The sequence below is a fragment of the Rhinolophus ferrumequinum genome, chromosome 20, assembly GCF_004115265.2.
Source record: "Rhinolophus ferrumequinum isolate MPI-CBG mRhiFer1 chromosome 20, mRhiFer1_v1.p, whole genome shotgun sequence".
Lineage (NCBI taxonomy): Eukaryota > Metazoa > Chordata > Mammalia > Chiroptera > Rhinolophidae > Rhinolophus > Rhinolophus ferrumequinum.
The window spans coordinates 50,382,418-50,396,625 of NC_046303.1; the positions used below are offsets into that span (position 1 = coordinate 50,382,418).

The 14,208-nt window shown below is 39.9% G+C and overlaps 1 protein-coding gene across 3 annotated transcripts in view; it reads right to left on the minus strand.

Annotated features, from left to right (window-relative positions):
* Nucleotides 1-14,208, minus strand: part of COG5 (component of oligomeric golgi complex 5) — a 313,532-nt gene that overhangs the window by 17,504 nt on the left and 281,820 nt on the right. For all 3 annotated transcript variants that reach the window (XM_033088094.1, XM_033088097.1, XM_033088095.1), the window contains 2 exons: nucleotides 11,145-11,382; nucleotides 4,632-4,708 (listed from right to left, as the gene is read on the minus strand). In XM_033088094.1, the coding sequence (XP_032943985.1) occupies nucleotides 4,632-4,708; nucleotides 11,145-11,382 (315 nt within the window). The remainder of the gene's footprint in view (nucleotides 1-4,631; nucleotides 4,709-11,144; nucleotides 11,383-14,208) is intronic.

The window sequence follows — 14,208 nt, forward strand, 5'->3', positions numbered from 1 at the left end:
CCGGCTAGGTCTTATTTTCAGGAGAACACGGTATGAATGGAGTCACATGGGTACTAGATTTGTCAGGGTGATCGTAAGTTATATAAATCTCTAATTACTATGTTGTACACCTGAAACTAATATTGTATGTCAACTGTAATTAAAAAATTAAAAAATCATTTTAAAAAAACAGTTGAATTGATGGTTTTCTTCTCCACCCCTCACCCCCACCCCACTCCCCGCCCAGTTAAGAGATTCATCCTAACAGCCGCTTTCACAGCTCTTTCAGTAAACTGAACAAAGCTACCAGCAGAGCAGGCCGTGGACAATATCCAGGGACAAAGCTGTCCCCTCCAGAGCAAAGGTGGTGGTGCCTGCCTGAAGGCAGGATCTGTATCCCTGAGCTCTTCTGTCTTTGGCCTCACGAATATCTACACTGAGATGTAAAGGTCAGGACTTTCTGGTGCTGGTCAGGTGGAGGGCAGCTGTCTCGAGTAGAAACAGAAATCACCTAGGGGCAAATCCCTAATGTCAGCAGCTTTCCCAGGCTGCATTCTGCCCAGGGTAAGAAAAGACTCCTGCTGCCTGACACACACTAAGGGAGACAGTAAAATGTAAATGTATGCAAGAAGCTTGCTGGCTTAATTAAATAGTCCACTAACATTACTGTCAAGAAGAAAGTGCCCTGTGGCAGCTGGCTGCGTGCTGGAGGAAAGGGTGCCCGCTGAGGCCGTGTGTGCGCGCGTGTGTGTGGTGCTGCACCTGGGGTCTGCACTGCAGGCACTCTGGCTGGCACTGTCATCGTCCCGCTGCCCTCTCCCGCAGCCACTGCCACTGATTCAGACACAGACCCACCTGCTGGGTGTGTGGGGGGGTGGCTGCCCACTGTTCTTGCCCCCCACTCCATGCATACTCTTTTAGTGTGTACACACACATGCACACACACACACAAAGGTGCCAAGAAAATGTATATACATTTTAAGAAAGGAAAACTATTAAAATTGTAATACTTAATATATACCGACAACAAAAGATGAATACAAGTTATGTTTGACTTCTGCAATTAGAAGAGGTGCTCAAAGTAGCTACCAACAGCTTAATTTGAATACAGTTTTTTCCTTTCTTAAAATGTCTATACATTTTTTTGGCACCCTCTGTATATATATTTAGCTCTCTTGTTATTTTTAAATGGGAAGAACACTACAACAGGGATTTTATAAAACGTTTGCTGACTTTTCTGACTACAAATATTATAAATACAATAATATAAAACAACCGAGGCAGAAAAACTGAAAAACATAGGAAACCTGTAAAGGAAAAATCACCAGTGACAATCCTACTATCCAAAGGTAACACTTTGATGTTTATCCTCCTTGGCTCTTTCTTCCTCTCCATTTACACACACATTATTATTTAAAAAATAGTAAGGGTCGTATTATCTATACTGTTTAGTAACCTGTTTTTTCATTTCATGATGCATGAGGCAGTGTTTTTCATAGTATGAGTTACGAAGGAACAGTATAAATTGCTACCTGATGCATGTACTTGATCCTGCGAATGCAGCATATATAATAGCCAGTCTCCCACTGACTGCCACTCAGCTGTCTGCTGGAATTCAGAACCTCTGGGAGGAGACCATGAGGAGAGCCAAGACAGTTCTGCACACGGCCACTGGATGACGCTTTGTCACAACCCACAGCACAGATGGAAGATTAACGAGAGTGGGCCCTTCCATTGCAACTGCTAAGGACTAATTTTGGATTAGAGGCAGAGCTCTGCAAGTTTTTGCAGGTAAGCAAATCGAGGATCTAGAATTGGTTACCGGAATCAAGATTGCTCTTGTACTGATTTACTCCTCTCTAGGAAGGGATTCTGTACGTTCCTCTGAACAGGTAAGCTTTCCTAAGGCAATACTCTTCTCTTCAAGTGACAACTGTGGAGAAGCTGGCAGGGCCGGGGGCTTTGCCAACGGTAACAGGCAGAGGCACGGGCACATACTGACATCTCTCATCTCAAAAGACGGGGCCTAAAACATTCTCTGCAGATCAGGGCTAGATTTGACCCCAGAATATACTATGCTTTCATTTTATTTCCTGATCTGGTTAGTCCTAAAATCCATATCAAATGGTTGTCCAAATCTTATCAAATAACTGAGGAGACGCTAGGGTCTACTCAACAGACTTTGGCTGATTTAGTATGACTGTAGGAATATATTGGTGGCTATAAATCTGTTGTATCTACCAGTAGCGAATGGAGAGTTATGGAAAATGCTCCATAGGTAAGACACAATTATTACATGTGTGCTGAGGCTGAGAGTCATCTGCAGGAGGACACTCAGGTGTACCAGCGTCCCAGGAGAAGAGGACGTACATCTTTATCGTTGTAGAAAGGACAGACTCTGCTCGTCACTAGAGCAGCTGAAATTTGAGTTAAGGGCCCTGTGAGAAGGGTGAGAAACTGCAATGATGAGTCTAATTTAGTGGGTTAAAATAATCAACGAAAACGAAATGTCAGAGAATATCACATGAAGTAAGAGTAAATACTGCTTCACGACACATGTGGGTGTGCATGTGTGTGTATATGGGTTTGAGTGTGTCTACATGTTTTCAAGTAAGTCTATGCCAGGTTGTAATGTAGAATAACTTACTCTGAGTTATAGTCAGAAGTTTGAAACCCATCTAGATTAACCATTGCTCCATGAGAAGCTAGATATAAAAAATAAGTTTTTATAATAAGGACTTTCTTTTATTATACTCGTACATTGACCAATCATTGTTTATTCCATAAATAGGTACTAGAAGGTGTCACTATTCAAACTTTAACAGCTCCTTTAGAGTGCTCTTTTCAGGTGAGAATTGGGAGGCTAACAGAAAATTCCCACCTTACATGACTGCTTTAACAGAACTGGTCTTACCTAAACCCTCAGAACTTGTATCACCACATTGTGACCCAACTTTAATAACAGCTATCTTGCATCAGCAAACAGGAAGACGAGCACTATTTTAACACATACACATGAAATAAACTACTAAACACGGGAGCTGGGAACTATCAAAAATAACAGCCTAATCTTAATATAGCAAGTCCCAAATCACAGCTTCTCCCAAACCCTTTTCAGTAACTCAGTGTTAATATCCTTCAGTATGCTAACTGATTCCGTTATTCAGGGCAACCTTTCATCACCCAACTGTAACACCTGTGTGACCATCTTATTCAAAGTAAAGTGACTTTACAGGAGTTTTATTGAGGTTATTTTTATGGTGCAGACAGATGACTGGTAGACCTCAGGACCTCTTAATCTTTCAACTTCTTCATGTTTGGGAGCATCCCACAATTAGTTTTTTGAAATCTCCACTTGTGATTCCACATTAATTTTTTTTGAAACCCACCTCTGCATAGATGGGCATTTGAGAAAAATAATTCAGGCTCAGGCTATTATTTTGGCATTAAAAAAACAAACAAACAAACAAAAGAAAACTTTGTCAACTACAAAGCATAGAACTCCCTTTTCAATCAACAACCTTGGATTCTTATATTTCAAGCAACATTATACCTGAATTTTCTACTACCAAAAGTTGGGATGACATAAGCGAGTGAAGCGATCATTTAAAGGACATAGTGTTTATTGATTACTCTAGTTTTTGGTACTGAGCATTTTTACAAAGCCCCATGTCTGGACTCTCTTACCTTATCTTCATAGAAATACATTCAAAGACCATTATATGCTGTTGGATATTATGGACAGTTTCTATCAAGGCTTCCCTTCTGGTATGCTGTGATCACAAAATGGTTGTAAGTATTATGCTGATCCCTTCAGCCCTTAGGGATGGTCATCTTGTGGAATGTATACCTTTTCTGTATGTGCCACGATGTGAAAACGTATGGAAGTTGAGTATCTTCTAAAACCTGCTATTGAAGACACTAGTCATTAAGCTACTCAGGGTTTCTTAAAATCTGAGTTGGTGAAAGGCCTTTCTAAGCATTCAGCACTGAAAGGATTTTCCCATTAAATTGGTACATTCTTAGGTCATGGGTATGAATTAACTCAGTTTTCTTTTTGAATGGTTTTTAGGAAACTCAATCCTAAATTCTCTGCTCAACTACACTAGCCATCTTCAGTCTAAATCATCTACTATGTTTACAGTCATTCAGTACATTTCATCACTAAACTCAGTTTTTTAAATACTCTATTCAATGGTTTTGTTATGAAATGAAACCCATCACCTATTTAGAAGTAGGTTGGATTGAAAATGATAAATGAACAAAGATTTCAGAAAAAAGATGTCTATATAATTATGAACTTCCTGGTATTACTGTTCAATATATTTCTGTAAGAATGGAATAAAAAATCCCCCTGGCAAGAGCATAATAAAATTCACCTGCTCTATCTTCTGAATTGTAAACTCAAAACTAACACAAACACACATACGCACATGCACACACACTCACTCAATAGTCATTACATTAATTCTATACAGGTTTCTGGTTTGAATAATAACTTTTGAGATGCACCATATGAAACTGCCATTGCTGTAGGTCACAACATGGTTCAATATTGGCGATTTCATATATTTCAGCATGCATAGGAGAAAAGGTTTTAACTGCTAATAGGATATGGATATATTAACAGCAATAACAGAATTATGTCTCACCTGAATGACCTCAGCATTCGATAGGACTTTCCTAAATCAGACACTCTTCTGCAGAATGGACCCACAGCTAACTCCATCTGAAATATTAAAAGATAAGACTCACAGCTTTTTATGTCAGAATCCTAAGGCGAGTTAAGGACACTCCTGGATCATACAAAGTTGTAACTTTGCCATCAACTTAATTTTATCTGCACTGTGAGGCAAGCTTTAAAAGTCAATCCAATTTATTAAAAGGCAAGAACATAGATAACTTTTACACTTATTTACTAAAGGGGCATAAGATGAGACGAATCCTTCAAGAAAATAGAAAAACGTTTTCTGTTATGTCAGAGAAGAAAGTTTAGACCTTTTCTCCATTGAAAAATCAGAAAAAGGAAGGTTTTCAAGACTGATTGTGTCTTTTTCATGTTAAATACAAACAATGATAATTTTTACTAAACTGTCCCCACTGATTAAAAAGAGCTGACTCTAGAGGCAGCACATCGGTGTGAGAATTCCCGTGTACAATGACCAGTTGTGTGGCCCTGGACTTGACCTCGTTAAGGTCCAGCTTCCTTATCTGTCATGTGGAGATAATAATCCCTACTTCCTAGAATTATGCAAACAAAACAGATAATTCCACAAAGTACGCTGTGCATGGCATATTCAGTAAGTGATCTTTAAATGTTGACAATCATCAGTATTTTAAATGCTTCCCCCTTTTAAATTATTGACAAATTTGCTCCCTGACTCAAGAATCTAGCAACTATTGGTTTCACTTCTCTTTATTTTCCTCCTTTGATTGGAAATTTTACTTGTCATTAACTGGAGTTTTAGGCTAGCTGTTCTTTATCTACCATGTTCACATGCTAAGATTTTGCGTATGTGGCACTCAGCTGATAATGTTTCTCCACACTTGCTATAAAGAGGACTCAAGTAAAGAACCGTTTAGAAAATGGCTGAAAAAAGGCTGCTCCCTCGTAATGCAGCATCTTTCTCCAAGAAAAACATACAAAAGTAAAGTGTAGGCTGCCATCCTGCTGGCCATCCTTCTGAAACATTGCTCCAACCTCCTTGCCATTGGAAGACAATGGAGACCTAAACAATCACTCATTTGAGAAAGATTTTTGACTCCCTATTAATTGCAGGCACCAAGCGAGGTATAGGGATGAGAAGATGAATTCGACTTTCTTGCCTTCAAGAAGCTCTATCAAATTTAGTGAAGGATCTGTTTATCCAAATGATGTAATTATTATTGAACAAAATCGTAAGAAACGTGTGTGTACATGCACATGTGCAGATAATACATACGTGCACACATAATGACGTCTGTTCATCAAAATGACAAGTGCAGCATCAAATGTATGAACTGAATGTCAGGGCAGAGCTGGAGGGCAGTGTCCTAGAGATGGTCTAGTGGCTAGGTGGGTTTCTCTCCTAACATAGACACAGAGTATACACTGTATGTCCTACAGAGAAAACTCACGGGGTTGGAAAACTCATAAAAATAGAGAAGAATAAACAAATGAAAAGAGTAAAACCTAAAAAAGAAAAGTCAGGATTCTTGCCAACAATGCAACACGAGAGCAGCTTGAGCCAGTGCTGAGCTCCGAAGGCAGTGAATGACAGGCCGCTCCGTGGGCCTGTGCAGTGTACTCATTCAGTGGGAGGGTCTGGGTTTCTTCAGAAGGTGTCATTTATTTTGCAATGAGCACAAAGTACAAAACAAGTTATTACCATGTATCTCTGAGTTGGTAATTCTCATCATACACTTCCCCCTCTCTGTATGTACATGCATATATATGATGGTTGTTTACACACTGAAATCATGTGAAGTGTTTCATGAAATGTTTGTACCATTTTTTTTCAGTTACTCTAGTGGGCTTCATCATCTTCAAAAATTAAACCAAACAACATTTGCCTTAGCACTTGATCATTGAATGTTAAAACAAATAATCGGCTAAGAAAAAAATGACAGTATGAGAGAATATGACCTCAAATGGCTGTGTAATAATCTATGCGGGAGATTTCTATGCCACAGGACAATTTCAAAATGTTAAGCATTTAAAATAAATTTCTCATCCATAAAGGACCTCTAGGGTACTAAAAACCTTTTTCTTCTGCCAGAATTCCATCAAATAATAAAAGCCAGATTTCTAAAGGGCAGCAGTGTTCCTTTTAGAGGAGGTGACTCTTCAATTAGCTGTGGATACAAAAAACAGCCAGTGCAACTGCCTCTCCTCAGGTCTCCCGTGTGGAGGGAATGAGCGGTCAGCTCAGGCCCAGTGAACTAATTACAGAGCTGCCCCACCAACCGCAGACATTTGGTTAACCACAGGGCATCTCTGGACGCTCCTAGGACACTCCTGCCCTGACATTGCTCAGGAGAAAAAGGAATCGGAATTAGAACAGAAACTAGAATCTTAATTATTTTGTTTTCTTTTCTAAGATGGTACTTGCAGGCAAAGAGTGAAATATAGATATACATGTACGCCTCAAGGACACTAGAAGACCTTAAATAGAAAATGCTGTAAGTACCATCAAGTAAATAATTGAATGCTAACTTCAACAGTCATCCTTTCCCTCGGGGAAGAAATGAAACTGAGGAGAAGGGGGGCTGTGTGCCTCTGAGGACAGTGTGGACAAGTCCCTAAAAAGATTCGGAGTCAGCAGAACCCCAGTGGCCTTGAACAAGCTTCCTGCTTTAGAATGGCTGTGATCAGTGTGGACACACAGACCATGTGGTCACAGTAAGGAATTAATTAGCTGCAGGAAACCACCTCGTGCCTTGACCTGATTGCTCCGGGCTGGCTGTATGTGGGTATGTCCTCACCACAAACCCTCCAGATGGCACCCTGCAACCACTTTCTCTTTCACCTGTACAATGGTGCCAGTGGGGAGAAGTTAGGATTCCTAAAGAAATCTTTAATATGCATCATTATCTGTCTTTGCAACTGGACTTCATGCCACAAAAGCAGCATTGGTCTCTTGAGCAATTTCTCTTTCTGTTCTTCACGCCAGGGCAGCAGGCACTTTTCTCACAAGAACGCTTTTCAAATCCTCAGAGGGTTTGTGTATTCCTCACTCTAGTGGCCTCAGTGGTTGGTTTAATTTTGAATACAGATTGATAGAACGTTCAATAATGAGGCAGTCAAAGGCTCTGTAGTCCCCAGTAGGTACCTGTCACGAATGTAAAAGCCAGGGTGATGTTATTTGGTTTGACCCTAGAAAAATATGTCCAACCAAGCACAATTCCAAAAGCTGAGGCACAACAACACATAATTGCAGTTGTGGCAAGAAACCAAACCAAATCAAATCAAAACCCCAAATTCACTTTAATTGTTTAAAATGTAGGGGATTGAATGATGCAACACTTGCACCAGGTCTGCCAAGGTTACTGGTCACAGATGTGATCATGACAGTGCTTCCCCGTCTTTCCTGTGCCCCCAACCCACAGGACCAGGAGTCAGCCCCAAGGTGAGTGAGTGCAGGGCGTTCTAGAACTGGGGCACCCTGTTCAGGAGTGAACAAAGGAATCAGCGTCACACAGACTGCAGCAGCCAGTGTCACTGCCGGGCTGGGAAATACACACTTAACACTGAGGAAGCGCTGTTTGTAAACACCTTTCCTAAATATGTTTTAAGAAAGATATTTGCAAATGACACTTCCAATAAGGAGCTAATATCTAAAATATATAAAGAACTCATACAGCTCAACAACAAAAAACCAAACAATCTAATTAAAAAATGAACAGAGGACCTGAACAGACATTTCTCCAAAGAGGACATAGAGATGGCCAACAGATAATATGAAAAGGTGCTCAACTTCACTAGTTATTAGAGAAATGGAAATCAAAACCACAATGAGATACCACCTCACACCTGTTAGAATGGCTATTATCAGCAAGACAAATAATAACAAGTATTGGAGAGGCTGTGGAGAAAAAGGAGCCCTCATACACTGCTGGTGGGAATGTACATTGGTACAGCCTCTATGGAAAACAGTATGGAGGTTCCTCAAAAAATTCAGAATAGAATTACCATATGACCCAGCGATTCCTCTCCTGGGTATCTACCCCAAAAATCTGAAAACAATGATCCATAAAGATATATGTACCCCTATGTTCATTGCAGCATTATTCACAGTGGCCAAGGCATGGAACCAACCAAAGCATCCTTTGATAGATGATTGGATAAAGAAGATGTGGTATATATACGCAATGGAATATTACTCGGCCATAAAAAAAGATGAATTACTGCCATTTGCGACAACATGAATGGATCTTGAGATTATTATGCTAAGCGAAATAAATCAGACAGGAAAAGTCGAGAACATTTTGTGGGATATAAAACTGAAAGCAACAAAGGAACAAGACAAAGAAACAAAAACTCATAGACACAGACAACAGTTTAGTGGTTACCAGAGGGTAAGGAGGAGGGTGGTAAAAGAGGGAAAAGGGGTTCAAATATATGGTGATGGAAGGAGAACTGAGTCTGGGTGGTGAGCACACAATGTGAGACATACATGTTGTGTTATAGAAATGTACACTTGAAACCTATATAATTTTACTTACAAATGTCACCCCAACAAATTTAGTAAAAATTAAAAGAAAAAAGAAAAACATAGGATGCCTTAGAGCATAAATTAGTAATAATGATTGATTGATGAGTTTCATTTATCTTAAGGGAAAGGACCAGGAAAAAAGGTCTGGTTCATTAGGCAGTATGTCTTAAAAAGAAGGAATGCCAAGTAAAACTCGGAATGATGCAGGTTTCGGAACGAGGGACTCGGCCCGGCCACTGGATCCTGGGCATTCTGAGCAGGTGCTAGCTGCCACAGCGTGGCTAAAGGACGAGGCTTTCCATATAACAAGACACAGAGGGAACGCATCATTAAAATAAAAAGCAAAAACAAAAAGCCTTCTTCCCACAGCGCACTGCTCTGCTCTGGCCCTCTCTCGCTCTTCTCCTGCTCGGCTGCCACTCTAATTGGACTTCAAGTGCTGCCTCCAAGAAAGTGACTCAAGAACCAGCTGGAGCAGAATGCAAATACACTGGTGGGGGAGGGAGCCCAGGGGAGAGAAGAACATAGGAAAAGGAAAACAAAATTAAGGAGGAAAGGGGAGGGGAAGAACAGACACTACTTGGAGAGTAGCTCACAATGTTCCTAACAAGTAAGAGCAGGTCCTGGTATATCACTGTGTCTTCGTTTCAGTAAGAGCCTGTGAGCCGAGCGAGGGATAAGTAAGGCACTATTCAGATAGAATGCTCTTTAAGCTGATGTTTATCTATAACAACAAAGCCAAACGTACAGGTGCCTGAGAATGAAGCTGAGAGAAATGGGAAAGGCAAAGGAGCCACATTAACGGTAACGTTTAATTTCTATTGTCATGCTGAGGCTACTAAAGGCATATTTCCCAAAGGAAGGTTCTTTACTACAGTCTGGTGGTCTCAAGTATATCATTTGGGGATGAAAATGACTTACCCTAGTCCGACTGATATGCAAAGAGCTTAGCTCTTGACACATTACATTATGCACTTGATTCTTATGAATCTATCAGGTATGAGGGAACCTCAGACAGCTACCGCCCTCAGCCATATCCCTCCCGAGGTGCAGGGATAACGAACCAAGGCCTGCTCACAGACGCACACAGGAACAATAGGGACATTGCAACGCGTCTGTCTTTATAAGCAGGGAGGATCTGGGAGACTACTATGAATAACACATTTGAATAACTATTAGACTTACTAATGGCTTTGAAAGGCTTGTAAATGTGAATTATCAGTTCTGACTCTTGTAATGAGAGCATGTGTTTGAGATGTTTCTTCTTTGCCTCTGATACTATTAAAAACTAGGTCTAAAGAACAAAGGAAAAAAAACCCTTTCTATACAAGCAGGTTATGGTTCTGTTATTTTATGTCAGTTTACCTCATTAACATCACACAGCTTGGAATGATTTCAAAGCTGGGCACACAGAGGAAAGACACTCTTTAGTACAGGAGACCAAATACTCAGACTCTATCTACCCGGCCCACTGTTTATCTGGATGAGTTAGAAGGCTGTTTTGGAATGCTGAGCTGGCCACCAGGGAATTGCAGATGTGTTGGAATTCTTTCTCTTTATATGACAACAGCCCCTTTACACTGTTTCAGTGACATATTTCATTGCCTACAGCATGTTGTAGCAAGGTTAATCAATTACTCTTATCAATACTGACTTGGTGGGATAGTAAAACAGTGAGAAAGCCCCATATTACGTAAAAGTGGCAAATGCTGCTTTACTGTGGAATGCAGTACTTCACCCTAACCTTGAAGTACTGAAATGAGTGGCGATTCTTTTGTCAAATACAAAGGAAAAAGTATCTACTATGAAAGCATCTTTAAAGTTTTTTTGTTTTTTACCAATTAGGTTTAAACAAATTTACTTACCTTCATACCTCAAGTGTTTAAAACACTGATGAAGATTTAGTCTTTTATTTAATAGATAATATGGAGGCTGACAAGTTTTCCCCTTTGTAGCTATGTGTCAATTTACCTGTGCAAAATCAGCAGCCAGTCGCATTTTCCCACCTTCACCAAGAGGTCTTATGAGGCTGGCATTGCGGATAAAAAGTTCAATTGCTCTTTGGGCAATAGCTTCGGTGTTGTCAAAAACAAAATCCAAGCATTCAAAGTGTTTAAAGTAGTCACTCATAACTCTGGCAATGAAACCCTGAAGCTCCTTCATGTACAGAGAACACGGAACATCGGGCTTTCCAGTGCTAGATAATGACCTGCAAAAGGATAAAACAGTCAATGCACTAAAAGGGACCCTTTGACTTCTGTTCCTCCCTCTGCCTATTTCAATCCTAAGCAATGTTTCCCCTTAATGTGTAGAAAAGGCATTGTTTATTTTTGCTAAGAGTTAAAGAGCATAAAACTATGTTTAAATTATATTCTAAAGGCTGTTTTAAGAGGCTAGGGAGATTATTGAATCTTAGGATCCATTTACCTAAAGATTATTAAGAATGAAACAGACAACCACCTGTCCTGGACGATTCATACGACTGCCTTACGTCCTCTCTGACCCCTGAGGTCTCTCCCAGTCATACGTTTATAAGGCTCCACCCAGTCATACGTTTTGCTGGTTACTGAATAAATCAATAATAGATCCTGAAATGGCATTTTACACTTTGTCATGACAGAAAATGCTGCCTTTCCCAAACAAATTCTTGGCAAAGACATTTCTGCTCTTGCGCTATTTACTCTGATCAGTCCAACAGTAGCATTCTGACTGTGGAACTGGTTATGTAACAATACACATGGTTTGCAATTTTTTTCCTCCCAGATGAGGAGGTTTGGAAAGGCTTTAATTTGGATCAACAGATGATGCCAGATGATGCTCCATGAAATACTATTTATAATTCATAAATGTTTATAATTGCGCTTTAAAGACTATGTTAAAAGAACGTGAAATATTTATAGGAAAGTAGAGTTATAGCAAAATTAGAAATCACCTGATAATAATTAGCTAGCCAATGAGATCACTGGCTACATAATGCTGAATCATTTTCAAAAAATAAGTTGTGTTTCCATATTCTAAGGATGACACAGAGAAAATGGTGATGGTCTAGAGAAGAACAGCTATGACTCCAATGCCAGGAGCAACTGAATGAGGGGAACTTAATCATTTTCAAATATAGCAATGGTTATTATAAGTAGGATGTTAACCAAAGGTCTTCCCTTCCAGAAGCAGATAGAAACAGACAAAGTAGGCTTATGTTCCAGCAGGAAGACACTGTGTTCATATGTAAGAAGGACGTAGCAGTGGCAAGGCCATGGACGGGGGCATGCGTAACATGACTGCGGTGTCACAGGCTGGCGCGCAGCTTGGTACAGAGGACAGGTACAGCCTCGGTGAACAATGACAGTCTTCACATGAGGTTTGGTTTTGCCAGATTCAGACCACTGCATGGCCTATCTTTATTCAGGTTTCATTGGTCCATATGGCAAGTTTGGAAAAAAAAAAAAAAGCTAGCAATCTCTTTTCATGTATCTTCTTATGCTTCATCAAAAGCCCTGTTGCTATCTTGATACTACTCTGGAGGATTGTTTCAAGAATTTTAATTTGGTCAGTAAAAATGATTTCCTTGAGGATTAGAAAATAACATACTAAAACATGTTCCATAAGCATGTGTTAACATAAATAAAATTATTTATTACCCGAAATCTTGAAATATGTATTGTCAATTCTGTGTGGATCAGAAGCTTGATTTAAATTTACTAGAATACAAAACTTGTTTGGCAATTGCTGGAGCTGAGTTTTTCAAATTGTGCCAAAACGTTTAGTAAGAGGTTCTCTAATAAAGTGTAGCAGTAAGTTGTGCAGAAATGTAAGCGTCTTCATAGTGAGAGCCTACACACAGAAGTTGAAGATAGGAAGAGTCAGCAAATGCACACTTGAGAAGTGGTGGGTGATTCCTTCCCATCACGTGGGTAACTCTCCTCTCCTTCACTTCAAGGATATACAGGCCTCCCGCTTTTACTGTCTTTCCTCTCCCAGGCAAAGTAATTGGACAAGAGTCATTTTACATTAAATAAAGGAATTTCAGTCAATGTACTATGTCAATCACACATTTACATTTTAAGCTTTATCTACTTTTAAAAGAAATATACTGGTCCTATCGAATAGATTTCAAATATCTGGAAACAGTGATGAGTATTACTTTTTAAACAGCAGGGGATTCTGTAACCATACTACAGATAAGATTGGCCAAGAAGGTAAACCTGATTTATTCCTTTTACCTAGAATAAGTGTAGAGGAAGGGCAGGTATTCACTAATGTTTTTCTAAGTGTGTCCCTTGGGGGCTGGCCCTACCATAAAAATGATGCCTACTTAGTGACGTTTGATCCAATTTCATATAACCTTACATTTCATATAAGCAATACATATATAAAATAACATACTAGAATTACTAATAGCAAGATTCTAGAAAGTGGGCAAATTACTGCCATGGGAGCAATACTTTAAATACACTATAAAGCAACAGCGCTCCATGCTCCTGCACTGCCATGCACGGAAAACGACCTTCAGTGGAACCTCAGATGTCTGCTACATATGGAGAGAGAGCTGAAATGGAGCCATCACAGGCCATTTGGGGGGGAAAAAATAAGGATAATGTTATATATCTTAAACAATGCATCACACTCATGGCAATCCTCTCAGTTAGAGAACCAATCTGGTCCCTAGTATTTAAGCAAACTGGTAAGAAAGGAAACCAACTTTTACGTCCAGTGTGCTACCTACAGGCACTAGTCGTGGCTCATGAACACATTGAAGTAAATCTGACCGCTCATAAGCAAGCCTCGAAAGATCACCTCCTATTTGCTTCCTTTTCAGAGGCGTTGGTGACTGGACTCACTGGAACATTTGAAGTCACTTTTAAACAAAATTCATTTCTTCCCAAACACTGGTAATCGGCAGTTTTATATTCCTATCTCCAAATAGAGCATTTTTGTGTAGAATCCACTTTACCCTTCTGGGCTTCCTACTATTATTAAAAATAGAGACTGGGGTGGATGGTGGCTCAGTCGGTTAGAGTGCGAGCTCTGGGCAGCG